General features: G+C 39.4%; 2 protein-coding genes across 3 annotated transcripts in view; one reads left to right on the forward strand and one right to left on the reverse strand.

Annotated features, from left to right (window-relative positions):
• Window positions 1–11,954, forward strand: part of LOC112224092 (histone acetyltransferase KAT7) — a 29,732-nt gene extending 17,778 nt beyond the window's left edge. For both annotated transcript variants that reach the window (XM_024387395.2, XM_024387396.2), the window contains exons 9-14: window positions 175–264; window positions 514–654; window positions 4,107–4,200; window positions 7,393–7,539; window positions 8,212–8,318; window positions 10,754–11,954. In XM_024387395.2, the coding sequence (XP_024243163.1) occupies window positions 175–264; window positions 514–654; window positions 4,107–4,200; window positions 7,393–7,539; window positions 8,212–8,318; window positions 10,754–10,855 (681 nt within the window). In that variant the 3' untranslated portion in view covers window positions 10,856–11,954. The remainder of the gene's footprint in view (window positions 1–174; window positions 265–513; window positions 655–4,106; window positions 4,201–7,392; window positions 7,540–8,211; window positions 8,319–10,753) is intronic.
• Window positions 11,429–14,070, reverse strand: LOC112224093 (protachykinin-like). Its single transcript, XM_024387397.2, has 6 exons — window positions 12,742–14,070; window positions 12,496–12,586; window positions 12,263–12,298; window positions 11,977–12,030; window positions 11,732–11,806; window positions 11,429–11,546 (listed from the first exon to the last, which is right to left on the reverse strand). The coding sequence occupies exons 1-6, from the start codon at window positions 12,853–12,855 to the stop codon at window positions 11,503–11,505; spliced, it is 414 nt and encodes a 137-aa protein (XP_024243165.1). The 5' UTR covers window positions 12,856–14,070; the 3' UTR covers window positions 11,429–11,502.
• Between the last annotated feature and the right edge of the window lie 512 nt (window positions 14,071–14,582).

Consider the following 14,582-nt stretch of genomic DNA (forward strand, 5'->3'; position numbering starts at 1 on the left):
TGAAACATTTGACCAACACTTTATTTACATGTTGCGTTTATATATTTGTTCAGTATACATCACTCCTGTATATCATTGATTTAAATGATTATAAGGCTGTAAATATCAGACTAGGTCAGTGGATAATTGGATTTGAATGAGCAAATCAATGGTGTCTCCCTGTGTGTTTGTTAGGCCAAGTGTGTGTGGAAGCATCCACCCGGAGATGAGGTCTACAGGAAGGGAGCCATCTCTGTCTTTGAAGTGGACGGCAAGAAGAACAAGGTGAGGGGCCTATACATTTTCTCTAACCCTGGACTCATACTTTACTTTGTCTGTTTTTTCCTCAAAATAGGTGTACTGGTCTGAAGAGCAAAGAAATAATCAGGGTTTAAAAAATAAAAAAAGTAACGTCTCACACTTCTTCAGCCTATGGTCCCTAACCCCAGGGGTGCCTGGCTGTCCTATAAAACAAGCTGTATTATCACTGGCAAGGCCTTTAGGGAATTTAAAAGGTGTGGTTTCCTTTTCCAGATCTACTGCCAGAACCTGTGTCTACTCGCCAAGCTCTTCCTGGATCACAAGACGCTGTACTACGACGTGGAACCCTTTCTGTTCTACGTTATGACCGAGGCAGACAACACAGGCTGCCATCTTGTGGGATACTTCTCTAAGGTAAATAACATTTAAAATAAGAACAAGGCACCCATCCACTGTACTCCTTCCACAATGATAGTGGTTGCCTGTATATATTCAGAGCCATATCCCTCTAATGCTTAGAGAAGATCACATGTCAAGTGTTATTGAAGTGTCGTGGTTGCAGGTTCACCTGCCTCATCTAAAGCCTATTATTTTGGGGTGTTGCTATAGGTCAACAAGTGCTCACAGTCAGTATCTAAATAATGTGTGTGAAATGCTTGATAGTGTATGTGATGTAAACAGAGAGGTCTACTTTCTTGGGGGCATGAATATTGACTGGTTTTCATCAAGCTGTCTGCTCAAGAGGAAGCTACTCACTGTAACCAGTGCCTGTAATCTGGTTCAGGTTATTAATTAACCTACCAGTAGAACGTTGTTCTAAAGCTGTATCTTTACCCATTTGGTGCAGTGATCACAGTATAGTGATTATATCCAGGATAGCCACATTTCCAAAAGTTGGGCCTAAAATAGTGCATAAGAGATTATACAAAAGATGTTGCTGTGACTCATGTGGATGATGTAAAAAATATGATGTAAAAAATATTTTAAAAACGTCAAATTATTGATGAACATGCACCTGTTTAGAAACATACTTTTAGAACTGTTAAGACTCCATGGATCGATGAAGAATTTGAAAACTGTATGGTTGAAAGAGATGGGACAAAAGGAGTGGCTAATAAGTCTGGCTGCACATCTGACTGGCTGACTTATTGCAAATTGAAAAATTATGTGACTTAACTCAACAAAATAAGAAGGAACTATAGTATGAAGCCAAGGTCAATGCTATAAAGAATGATAGAAAAAAACTTTGCAGTGCTTTAAATTAAATTATGGGCAGAAAGACATTCAACTCCATCTTTCATCGACTCAAATGGCTTATTCATCACAAAACTGTTTGATGTTGCCAATTATTTTAATGATGACTTCATTGGCAAAGTGGGCAAACTTTGCCAGGAAATGACAATAACGAACAGTGAGCCATCGTATTCATGCATAAAAAACAAATAATGAAAGAAAAGCATTTTAAGCTTTAATTTGAAGTTAGTATGGAAAAATTATTGTTATCGATCAATAATGACAAACCTCCTGGCATTGACAACTTAGATTGAAAGCTACTGAGGATGGTGGCTGACTATAGCCACTCCTATCTGTCATGTCTTTAATATGAGCCTAGAGGAAAGTGTTTGTCCTCAGGCCTGGAGGGAAGCCAAAGGCATTCCGCTACCCAAGAGTGATAAAGCGGCCTTTACTGGTTCTAATGGTAGATCTATTAGCTTGCTACCAGCTCTTAGCAAACTGTTGGGAAAAAATGTGTTTGACCACATACAATGCTATTTCTCTGTAAATAAATTAACAGACTTTCAGCATGCTTATAGAGAAGGGCACTCAACATGTACTACACTGACACAAATTACTGATGATTGGTTGAAAGAAATCGATTGTGGGAGCTGTACTGTTAGATTTCAGTGCAGCCTTTGGTATTATTGACCATAACCTGTGTTGAGAACTTATGTTTTATGGCTATTCAACATCAGCTCTAAATGCACGGTACGGCAAGCTATCTAATAGAACTCAGAGGGTTTTCTTTAATGGAAGCTTCACAAATGTCAAACATGTAAAGTGTGGTGTACTGCAGGGCAGCTCTCTAGGCCCTCTACTATTTTCTAGTTTTACCAATGACCTGCCACTGGCATTAAACAAAGCATGTGTGTCCATGTATGCTGATGATTCAACCATATATGCATCAGCAACCACAGCCAATGAAGTCACTGAAACCCTTAGCAAAGAGTTGCAGTCAGTTTTGGAATGGGTGACCAGTAACATCTCTAAAACTAAGAGCATTGTATTTGGTACAAATCATTCCCTAAGTTCTAGACCTCACCTGAATCCAGTAATTAATGGTGTGGCTGTTGAACAAGTTGAGGAGACTAAATTACTTGGTGTTTCCTTGGATTGTAAACTGTCATAGTGAAAACATATAGAGTCAAAGGTTGTGAAGATGGGGGAGAGGTCTGTCTGTAATAAATAGATGCTCTGCTTTTTTGACACCACACTCCACAAAGCAAGTCCTGCAGGTTCTAGTTTTATTATTATTATTGTCCAGTCATATGGTCATCTGCTGCAAAGAAAGACCTAGTTAAGCTGCAGCTGGACCAGAACAGTGCGGCACGTTTTGCTCTTCATTATAATCAGAGGGCTAATATGAATACTATGCATGCCAGTCTCTCTTGGCTAAGAGTTGAGGAAAGACTGGCTGCATCACTTCTTGTTTTTCTTTTAATAAGAAACATTAATGTGTTGGAATTTCCAAATTCCAAATACACACAGCCCTGACACACACACTTACCCCACCAGACATGCCACCAGGGGTCTTTTCACAGTCCCCTGGTCCAGAACAAGTTCATGGAAATGTACAGTATTATACAGAGCCACGAGTGCATGGAACTCCCTTACATCTCATATAGTGCAAGTGAACAGCAAACCTGGTTTCAAAAAAACAAATAAAGCAACACCTCACTGCACAACGCCTCTCCCCCATGTGACCTACTTGTTGTGTGTATGTACTGAAATGTGACCTACTTGTTGTGTGTATGTACTGAAATGTGACCTACTTGTTGTGTGTCTGTACTGACATGTGACCTACTTGTTGTGTGTATGTACTGAAATGTGACCTACTTGTTGTGTGTATGCACTGAAACGTGACCTACTTGTTGTGTGTCTGTACTGACATGTGACCTACTTGTTGTGTGTATGTACTGAAATGTGACCTACTTGTTGTGTGTCTGTACTGACATGTGACCTACTTGTTGTGTGTATGTACTGAAATGTGACCTACTTGTTGTGTGTATGTACTGAAATGTGACCTACTTGTTGTGTGTATGTACTGAAATGTGACCTACTGGTTGTGTGTATGTACTGACATGTGACCTACTACTTGTGTGTCTGTACTGACATGTGACCTACTTGTTGTGTGTATGTACTGAAATGTGACCTACTTGTTGTGTGTATGTACTGAAATGTGACCTACTTGTTGTGTGTATCTACTGAAATGTGACCTACTTGTTGTGTTTCTGTACTGACATGTGACCTACTTGTTGTGTGTATGTACTGAAATGTGACCTACTTGTTGTGTGTCTGTACTGAAATGTGACCTACTTGTTGTGTGTCTGTACTGACATGTATGTGGAACTGATAGATACACACACTACATGGTCATGTTTTTAAATGTATGTCAATTGTAAAGTCTTTTGTCTGTAATGTTTTTTACGTTATGTGTCGGACCCCAGTAAGACTAGTTTTTGCCATTAGCGTCCCATGACGTTTTGATACGGTTTATGCTAGAGCGTTATTGTTTTTCTATTACGAAGTCTCTGTCATTACTTTAGTTTTAAAGATGAGACTCATACACATATTCTCTGTTCTTACAGGAAAAGAACTCTTTCCTCAACTACAACGTCTCTTGCATCCTGACCATGCCCCAGTACATGAGACAGGGCTATGGGAAGATGCTGATTGACTTCAGTAAGTCGCTATAGGCAATTTGTTTTACCTCTGTTCTCTCTTATTAACTACAGCCAGGTGGAATTTCTAGATTATTTTATTAAGCCCCCAGGAATGAAAACAAAGGGTATTGGTGATTTAAATGCACAGTCAACACTGAAAGGGCTGACACAAAATTCAGCTGCTTTAATATGCCCTGAAAGCAAGTTCTTTGTATTTACATTACGTGGCTATTAGGGCTGGGCAATACGGACTAAAAGTCAGATATATATATGTTTTTCAAACTTCAGGATGATTCATGATATAGCTAACCAAAAATATATAATAATAATAATCTCAAAATAAGCCTTTTGTACAATTAAAGGTAAAATACACTGCATTTCAATCAGTCAGCAATAATCTAATGAATTCAGGCCTTGTAAAAATTATATATAGGCTAAATATAAGCTTTCCACAACCCATAAGACCCTCTAATAATATCGTTATTTTAACCAAATATTTAAACCTGCTTTTTTTGCAATAATTACTTATCTGCTTTCAAGTATGTCTATGAAAATGCAAAAAAAAATATATATATATATTATTTTTTTTACAAATGTACACCACTACTGTTCAAAGTTTGGGGTCACTTAGAAATGTCCTTGTTTTTGAAATAAAAGCACATTTTTGGTCCATTAAAATGACATCAAATTGATCAGAAATACAGTGTAGACATTGTTAATGTTGTAAATGACTATTGTATTGATTTTTTATAGAATATCTACATAGGCGTACAGAGGCCCATTATCAGCAACCATCACTCCTGTGTTCCAATGGCACTTTTGTATTAGATAATCCAAGTTTATAATTTAAAAGGCTAATTGATCATTAGAAAACCCTTTTGCAATTCTGTTAGCACAGCGAAAAACTGTTGTTCTGATTAAAGAAGCATTAAAACTTCTTTAGACTAGTTGAGTGGCTGGAGCATCAACATTTGTGGGTTCACTTACAGGCTCAAAGCACTTTCTTCTGAAACTTGTCAGTCTATTCTTGTTCTGAGAAATGAAGGCTATTCCATGGGAGAAATTACCAAGAAACTGAAGATCTCATACAATGCTGTGCACTACTCCCTTCACAGAGCAGCGCAAACTGGCCCTAACCAGAATAGAAAGAGGAGTGGGAGGCCCCAGTGCACAACTGAGCAAGAGGACACGTACATTAGAGAGTCTAGTTTGAGAAACCGACACCTCAAAAGTCCTCAGCTGGCAGCTTCATTAAATAGTACCTGCAAAACACCCGTCTCAATGTCAACAGTGAAGAGGCGACTCCGGGATGCTGGCCTTCTAGCAGAGTTGCAAAGAAAAAGCCATATCTCAGACTGTAAAATAAAAAGAAAAGCTTAAAATGGGCAAAAGAACACAGACACTGGACAGACGAAGACTGGAAAAAAGTGTGATGGACAGACAAATCTAAGTTTGAGGTGTTCGGATCACAAAGAAGAACATTCGCGAGACGCAGAAGAAATGAAAAGATGCTGGAGAGGTGCTTGATGCCATCTGTCAAGCATGGTGGAGGCAATGTGCTGGTCTGGTGGTGCTTTGGTGGTGGTCAAGTGGGAGATTTGTACAGGGTAAAAAGGATCTTGAAGAAGGAAGGTTATCACTCCATTTTGCAACGCCATGCCATACCCTGTGGATGGCGCTTAATTGGAGCCAATTTCCTCCTACAACAGGACAATGACCCAAAGCACAGCTCCAAACTATGCAATAACTATTTAGGGAAGAAGCAGTCAGCTGGTATTCTTTCTATATTGGAGTGGCCAGCACAGTCACCGGATCTCAACCCTATTGAGCTGTTGTGGGAGCAGCTTGACCGTATGGTACGTAAGAAGTGCCCATCAAGCCAATCCAATTTGTGGGAGGTGCTTCAGGCATGGGGTGAAATCTCTTCAGATAACCTCAACAAATTGACAACTAGAATGCCAAGGGTCTGCAAGGCTGTAATTGCTGCAAATGGAGTATTCTTTGATGAAAGCAAAGTTTTTGAAGGACACAATTATTATTTCAATTAAAATCATTATTTATAGCCTTGTCAACTTATTGACTATATTTCCTATTCATTTTGCAACTCATTTCATGTATATTTTCATGGAAAACAAGGACATTTCTAAGTGACTCCAAACTTTTTTGAACGGTAGTGTACATCCCCCCAAATTCCTCACTAATAATGACCAACTTCTTGTAGCAGGCATTTTAGAACATTTTGAAGACGGACAGGGTGTGTTCATAACTGTCTATCTTGTTAGTTATCTAATACATCCAAGTTGGCTAGATTTTAAATATAAATGTTAGCGGGCATTACAGGTCTCATAAACACTCTCTCAAGCATGAGCCCACATGCTAGTGAATAGCCAGCTAATCTTTATATTTAAAGTCTAGCCAACTTGGATCTGTTAGCTAGCTAACATGGTAGAACTGTTTGAACAGCATGCCAGCCTGTCCACTTTGATTGGATGTTGAAACAAAGTGGCCTACCTGGATAAGAAGACGCTTATTTCTCAGAATGAGAATGAGGTGCCAATTCCTTATTTAAATGGGTCTTTTTATGCTCATTTATAAAACAACTAGACAGTTGGCACAAGTATGTGGCAAAAATGGTTCGGACTGTACGTGGTACAGCAAAGATTTAGCAAGGTCTGCTCTCCGTACATTTCGGGAGTGGAGACAACGAAAAGTTATAGTTAGATAGGTTAAGTTCTCCTCTATTACTGTAAATGTGTGTCTCAATGTGTTTCGGGATCCATGTGATCGATTATGTTGGACCAAACCTCAAATGCAAATAGTGAGTTGAAACTGCTTGTTGTCAGAGAGGAAGAATGGATGTTTCTACTGTGAGTGGCAGCGGCAGGGGCTTGGTGTGTGATTGGCAAGGTGCACAAAGCCCAGAAGGAGCAAAAGAGATCAGACTAAAAAGACAACATGAACAAGTGGACATAAACACTCATGAAAACATTTCAAACATTCTTGCGATACAGGCTAAAACATAAATTACATTTCATCAAATTCATTTGGTGTATCGCCCAGCTCTAGTAGCTATTGCAGTAGAGTAAAACTACAGTTCATTTTGAGGTTTTGCTTTTCTCCACTGGGTCTCATTGCTATTTTAGTGCAGTCCATCTCATTGTTTATTTGAACTGCTACTGACCACCCTGCCTACCCTATCCCCTTTCTATAGGTTACCTGCTGTCCAAGGTGGAGGAGAAGGTGGGCTCCCCGGAGCGGCCCCTCTCAGACCTGGGCCTCATCAGCTACCGCAGCTACTGGAAGGAGGTGCTGCTGCGCTACATGTACAACTTCCAGGGCAAGGAAATCTCAATCAAAGGTGATAGAGAAGACTTTACATAGAACTGAATTTTTCACACAAAAAATGTCTGTGCTTAATGCCACGCTTTAATGTGTTATGACGATTTGGTAAGAATGTACAATTAGTTTAGTGTCAAAATGACGCCGTCAAATGATGTGGCTTGTCCAGGTTACACACACACACACACTTTACACACACTCGCACACATACATAATCTCCAAAGTTTTTCAATTGCTACTATGCTTATGCATGTCCTTCTTATATTTATTCTGTTACAAGCATTATAGTTTGGGCCTGTCCAAATAGGGCAATTCTCCTCTCATAACTCGTGTGTCTCTAGGTGCATCCATCTGGTCAACATACACTAAGCACTTTAAACCTGGGAAGACTACCGGTACCCTTGATTTTGCACAGTTTTTAGCAAGTATTTGCTGTAACTTGTGCGTATGTAGCATTTATCTGTTTCATGTGGTGGTTGTCATCTGTGTCATGTTGTCTGTAAATGTTGGTGATTTAATGTTGTTAATTATGTGGCTTCAGGTTAGCCTAAATTTCATTTGAACACGTTAGCAGATTTTCTACCAAGCATTTGAATGGTTAGGAATAGCATATGAAATGGTACACGCTTGGCAGGATTCTCTTTTTTTGAATGAGTGTGTGAAGAGCTGTGTGTTATGTTTGTGTGATCAGAGATCAGCCAGGAGACAGCCGTGAACCCAGTGGACATTGTCAGCACCCTGCAGTCCCTGCAGATGCTCAAGTACTGGAAGGGAAAGCACCTCGTCTTGAAGAGACAGGTACTGTATGTGTCCCCTTCATGAAGAAGATGTGTGTCATGACAATATCAACATCGGTTAACCCTTTGTACTCAAAATGGGTGACTTGGTCACTGATAAGTGTTTAAATTGGAACGGAGTGCCTGTACAGTAACATACTATAAATTACGTATTGGGTCTCCGCTTTACAACGACGTAGAGCTTTCAACTGACAAATGTTTTAAATGGGACCCCCCTACAAATGTGCTTGCTTCAGTTCCTCCAAAGGCACAGCCAGGAGGTAAAAAAAAAGGAACTATGTAAAGGCTCTACCCCTGAGTAATGAAAGTGTATTGAAATGACTGTGCACACTTTGAAGAGGTGTGGCCATTTGGAGACACCAGTTAGACCTGTCATTCAAACCCTTGTATTTTTTATTTTTTTATTTCAGTTGAGAACAAGTTCTCATTTACAACTGCGACCTGGCGTATTGTATTTTTTGTCTTGTCATGTTGTATCCACCCCAAGTTTTGGCATGAATATTATTGTTATATTATTGAACTATTTCCACATTTCGTTATCGACAAATGGTTGCAAAAAGTACAGTAAAGGTAAAATGCACATAAAATCAACAGTGTAATGTTTGAATGTGGTTCTGTCTCAGGTGAACTGTCCTCACCTTTGTTCCCATTCAACAGGCACTAGACTAGACACTTAACCTGGGGATGACAAGTCCTGTGGTCATTTGAGCTATCCTTGGTTTTGCACTGTATATATCATGTACAGTGCCTTCGGAAAGTATTCAGACCCCTTGACTTTTTCCACATTTTGTTACGTTACAGCCTTATTCTAAAATGGATTAAATAAAACAATGTTCTTAGCAGTCTACACACAATACCCCAACAGGTTTTTAGAAATGTTTGCTAATTTGTTAAAGACAAAAAAACAGACATAACTTATTTACATAAGTATTGAGACTCAAAATTGAGCTCAGGTGCTTCCTGTTTCCATTGATAATCCCAGAGATTTTTCCTCAACTTGGAGTCCACCTGTGGTAAATTCAATTGATTGGACATGATTTGGAAAGGCACACACCTGTCTATATAAGGTCCCACAGTTGACAGTGCAAGTCAGAGCAAAAACCAATCCACGAAGTTGAAGGAATTGTCCGTAGAGCTCCGAGACTGGATTGTGTCGAGACACAGATTTGGGGAAGGGTATCAAAAAATGTCTGCAACGTTGAAGGTTCCCAAGAACACTGGCCTCCATCGTTATTAAATGGAACAAGTTTGGAACCACCAATAATTGTCCTAGAGCAGGCTGCCCGGCCAAACTGAGCAATCGGGTAGAAGGGCCTTGGTCAGGGAGGTGACCAAGAACCCAATGATCACTCTGTGGAGATGGGAGAACCTTACAGAAGGACAACCATCTTTGAAGCACTCCACTAATCAGGCCTGATTGGTATAGTGGCCAGACAGAAGCCACTCCTCAGTAAAAAGCACATGACAGCCCGCTTGGAGTTTGCTAAAAGGCACCTAAAGGACTTTTAGACCATGAGAAACAAGATTCTCTGGTCTGATGAAACCAAGATCGAACTCTTTGGCCTGAATGCCAAGCGTCACATCTGGCACCATCCCTACGGTGAAGCAGGGTGGTGACAGCATCATGCTGTGGGGATGTTTTTCAGCAGCAGGGACTGGGAGACTAGTCAGGATCAAGGGAAGATGAACAAAGCAAAGTACAGAGATCATTGATGAAAACCTGCTCCAGAGCGCTCAGAACTTCAGACTGGGGTGAAGGTTCACCTTCCAACAGGACAACGACCCTAAGCACACAGCCAAGACAACGCGGGAGTGGCTGAATGTCCTTGAGTGGCCCAGCCAGAGCCTGGACATGAATCCAATCTAACATCTCTGAAGAGACCTGAAAATAGCTGCAGGAACACTCCCCATCCAACCTGACAGAGCTTGAGAGGATCTGCAGAGAAGAACGGGAGAAACTCTCAAAATCAGGTGTGCCAAGCATGTAGTGTCGTATCCAAGAAGACTCGAGGCTGTAATCGCTGCCAAATGTGCTTCAACAAAGTAAGTAAAGGGTCTGAAAACTTATGTAAATGTGATATTTCATTGTTTATTTTTTATAAAATAGCAAAATATTTATGAAAACAGTTTTTGCTTTGTCATTATGGGGTATTGTGTGTTGATTGATGAGGGAAGAAAACAATTTGTCAATTTTAGAAGAAGGCTGTAACGTAACAAAATGTGGGAAAAGTGAAGGGGTCTGAATACTTTCCGAAGGCACTGTATTTGCTGTAGCTTGTGCGTAAATAACCCTATATGTTTTATGTGGTTGTCATCCATGTCATGTTGTCTGGGAATGTGGATGACTTAATGTTGTCTTTGACTCAGTGCTCTTGAATCTGATGCAAATTCCTGTAAAAGGCCAATAAATTCTATGAATTGAACTCCCCCTTACAGGATCTGATCGACGAGTGGAAATCCAAGGAGACCAAAAGAGGCAGCAACAACAAAACCATTGACCCCAGTTCATTAAAATGGACCCCGCCCAAAGGGACATAGGCTAAAATAAACTCTTCTTTCTTCTACCACTCCTGCCAGGATAGGAGTCCTATCATCTATCAATGCCACAGTGTTCTTTCTTCTATCCCTCCATCCACCCTGTATAGCTGCCCTTTACTAGGTTTTTCTTGTCTGGAGGAACTCTCGTCCCCTGTTTTACATTTCGACTCGTATTTATATTTTAGAAATTTGTCGCCATGTCACCTTTCAATCAATTCTTGGCTTAAATATTGTTAAACATTGAAAGTTGGAGAATTCTAGTTGACGACTTTTGTTTTAAACGATCCACCTAAATCAAGATAAGCTACGAATGTATTTACACCTTGTCGAAGCCTTGTACCGAAAGCTCAGACTCTAGTGGATCACATAATGAATGTTTTGCTTCTTTGTCCTCATAAAAAAAAACACATACTTCTGACCTGCTGCAGCATTCCTGGCCTTTTATTCCATTCAACACAGTGGCAGTTGTTTGCAGAGACAAGTGCTTTTTTGGGGATAGAATACACAATAATCATCGGCATGAACTTGGATACCTTAAAGACATAGCATTTTTTCTTAAAAGTATGAGATACTGTTGTTTCTTTTTTTTCTGCGTTGATATCAACATTGTATAGATCATGTAAACATTTAAATCTGAATATTTTTTATTAGCTGTAGTCATACAGGAGTTGGACCCATGCCTCTTGTGAATCTGCCAAGTGAAGAAGTACAAATAGTACAGAATACCAGTTAAAATGTTTTGTTTGCATTTAGTCATCATAAATACAGGTTTTACATGTATATTTAACAGTTTCAAATGTTCTACTGTACAAACTACATTACAATGTTACAAAGTGCTCTCAGGTTTTAACCATAACATCAATGTAGAAGAAATACCTGGTTGTGTGTGTGATCCTTCGGCGATATCGATCGCAGTGCTTGTAGCATCTGGAATGATTCTTGTGAACGATTCTGCAGCAACAAAAAAGCATTTGTTCATGGCGCACGACTGGAATTGTTGGTACCTGTTTTATTGTTTAAACCTTTTGGTGTTACTTCTCTGTGCTGTGTTTTTGTCATTCTTTTTTTGTATTTTTAATAAAATGACCTTGAGATTTTATATGGAGTTTAATTATTCTTACCCCCACTTGATGCTCTTCTTCCCATAAGTCCAACAAACATCTCCCCTTTATTTCCTGTTGAAGACAAAATCAGGAAAGATTCATTTAAAAAGGAGATGCAATGTTCAATTTAAAACCCATTTTAAATCCATGTACTGCAGAAGAATTGCTCATACTGTTGGTCTGCTGACAGGATTTAGACACTGAATAATCTAATAGTGTGTGAACGGTGGACCACAGAGTTCTGTTTAGACCACCACTATATTCCCAAAAAGGGTTTGTCATTACTCCAGTGTTCTATACTTACGTCTTCTATTCACTCCAATAGGCTGTGGCTGATCATCTGTAATAAAAGGTACCTGTTAAGCACTCAAATGTATTTGAGTTTAAAAAGACAAGCGATTTGCTTTGCTTATTAATTAGATATAATACATACTGAACATAAATACAGTACACACCATAAAATGTGTATTCTAGTCTACCTTAATCCTGTAATTAGATCCCTTCTACAGATTTGCACAGGAAGAACGTTAGTGTTACCTGAGCGTTTGCCCATGAGCCCGTAGAACTGATGGGCTTTAGATCTCTTAATCAGACTAGCCACTTGGCTGGCCAACCTCTTCTCCAGTGGCTCATTGTGGGGAAAAGATTAAAGACAAGATTATTATTTTGTTGTTGTTGATTAATTTGCCTGATTTCTTTTCTCCACAATTGTGGCAATTATTGCGATATGATAACGTGTTTGGTTCAAATCATGAATAGATCAACTATATGAATTTCACTTACCTGCCAGTCTTTGGATACCCAGTGTTCCTTGTCAACACTATAAGACAATCCCTGACATGTATACACCAGGGAACACAGGGTAACTATTACCAGCTGGAATTTCCAAATATCCATTGAGTGTAATGATACCAGACAAAGCTGTATTCAAATAAGCCTATTTTATTTTAATTAAATAATAATCGTTTGCTGTTGAGTGAGCTCAGAAAATATCTATTTGTTCAGCTGGATAGAGGGCTGTGTCTATTCCTTCTCTGACTGATCCTCCACTGACTGAATATAATGTGCATTTTATACTACAGTACCCCATACAGCCTCATGTCCCCTCCCCCTCAATGCCATCAAATCCCCAAGCTCATACGATTATTACACAGTATCTAAGAAATATGGCACATTTTTTACGTCATGCAAAGAGTTGCATGAAATAGATTTTTGCAAACTTATATATACATAATTGAGTGTAAAAAAAATGGTGAGGTAAATGCAACAAGCTGTACTCCAGTTTGATCACTTGGGCTGCTGATATGCATAATGCTCAATATCTAATTTACAAAACATGTAATTGTACTACTTATCCATGGTTTTAAAAGTTATACCTGGTGCTCAACTCGTTTTCTTTGGGTTTGATTGTATTGGGAACTGTGTTTAAATTGTGTAATTGATTTGCCTCATATTTCCTATAATGCACTGTCTTGAAAGCGCTCTTATCTGATCTGTATGTATGCAATTTACAGTTAAATATTTGCTTTTTTAAAAATGGATTCTCTTATTTCCATGTTTGTCATAACCGGATCTCAATATTTGCCAGAAAAAAGCAGCCTCATTTGTGACCTTTTGATCTTTCTCTTTGATGCGAGGGGGCATGAAAGCAGGCACCTGACATATTTGAACAATGACTTGTAAATAATGCCTTCTATTCCGCAGTCAGGGTTTACCTGTTCACCAATTGACTTAGTGAATCATGCCTGTCTGTACAGGAGGACAGCCCAATATAGACCTCATAAGGTCAAAAAAACACATAAAAAACAAACTAAGTGGATTTGCTACATGGCTCGTTCATTTTTGTGTCTGTCTTGAGAAAGCAGTGTGCACCATGGTATACTATCCTGAGTGATAGGGGGGGATACATCTCTGTGAAATTGCCTCATGTTGGCCGAAGTCAGATGAACAAAGCACCAGAAAATCTGACACTCATATGGGTTCTTCAATTATAAGCCACATTTTAGTGACCTTAGAGTACTTCAGGCTTTTCTTGAGAGATATGGCTATAGCAAGCAGATGGTATTTCCTAACAGCACTGAGTGTAGTGTGATACCCAGCTGAGAGAGATGCTCTCGAACCACAATGTCATGCTGTGCTGCAACAGCTGATTTGGTTTATATATATATATATATACACACACAGTGGGGAGAACAAGTATTTGATACACTGCTGATTTTGCAGGTTTTCCTACTTACAAAGCAGGTAGAGGTCTGTCATTTTTATCATAGGTACACTTCAACTGTGAGAGACGGAATCTAAAACAAAAATCCAGAAAATCACATTGTATGATTTTTAAGTAATTCATTAGCATTTTATTGCATGACATAAGTATTTGATACATCAGAAAATCATAACTTAATATTTGGTACAGAAACCTTTGTTTGCAATTACAGAGATCATACGTTTCCTGTAGTTCTTGACCAGGTTTGCACACACTGCAGCAGGGATTTTGACCCACTCCTCCATACAGACCTTCTCCTGATCCTTCAGGTTACGGGGCTGTCGCTGGGCAAAACGGACTTTCAGCTCCCTCCAAAGATGTTCTATTGGGTTCAGGTCTGGAGACTGGCTAGGCCACTCCA

Source organism: Oncorhynchus tshawytscha, linkage group LG25 (genome assembly GCF_018296145.1).
Source record: "Oncorhynchus tshawytscha isolate Ot180627B linkage group LG25, Otsh_v2.0, whole genome shotgun sequence".
Lineage (NCBI taxonomy): Eukaryota > Metazoa > Chordata > Actinopteri > Salmoniformes > Salmonidae > Oncorhynchus > Oncorhynchus tshawytscha.

Bases quoted from the DNA above. Each gene is read 5' to 3' on its own strand.
- LOC112224093 (XM_024387397.2), bottom strand. From the start codon at position 12,855: ATGGATATTTGGAAATTCCAGCTGGTAATAGTTACCCTGTGTTCCCTG. The intron at 12,587-12,741 runs GTAAGTGAAATT...CCCCACAATGAG, and splicing joins GGGTATCCAAAGACTGGCAG to CCACTGGAGAAGAGGTTGGC. The intron at 11,547-11,731 runs GTATTTCTTCTA...TTCACTTGGCAG, and splicing joins AGGATCACACACACAACCAG to ATTCACAAGAGGCATGGGTC.